General features: G+C 58.1%; 1 protein-coding gene across 1 annotated transcript in view; it reads right to left on the bottom strand.

The window, feature by feature from the left end:
• OSBPL1A (oxysterol binding protein like 1A) overlaps positions 1-298 on the bottom strand; it is a 116,357-nt gene that overhangs the window by 38,509 nt on the left and 77,550 nt on the right. The window contains exon 16 of the mRNA XM_006773861.2: positions 3-43. Within this exon, the coding sequence (XP_006773924.1) occupies positions 3-43 (41 nt within the window). The remainder of the gene's footprint in view (positions 1-2; positions 44-298) is intronic.

The following is a 298-nucleotide window of genomic DNA, read 5'->3' as shown; positions in this document are numbered from 1 at the left end:
GCTGAAGTCGTTCCTGGAGAACATGGGGGACGGCAAGCTCGTCCTGAAAAGGAAAAGAAACCAAGACTCAGCTGTGACGCTTTGATGCGGGAAGGAAAGGTGCTGCCCTGAGAGCCACAGGCAGCCACGCGCACCGCACAGTGTGGGGGGCGGGGGGCAGCTCGTCATAGCAGTACCTGAACTCTCCGGCTCAGCAGCTTCTCCTGTCTCTCCTGCCCAGCTGCTCTCTCTAGCAGACTTCCTCACCCACTCCATCCTAGCTGCTCTCTCTCCATACTCCAGCAGACTTCTTCTTACT

Source organism: Myotis davidii, unplaced genomic scaffold (assembly GCF_000327345.1).
Source record: "Myotis davidii unplaced genomic scaffold, ASM32734v1 scaffold1467, whole genome shotgun sequence".
Taxonomy (NCBI): Eukaryota; Metazoa; Chordata; class Mammalia; order Chiroptera; family Vespertilionidae; genus Myotis; species Myotis davidii.
This window is presented reverse-complemented; position numbering and strand designations above follow the sequence as displayed.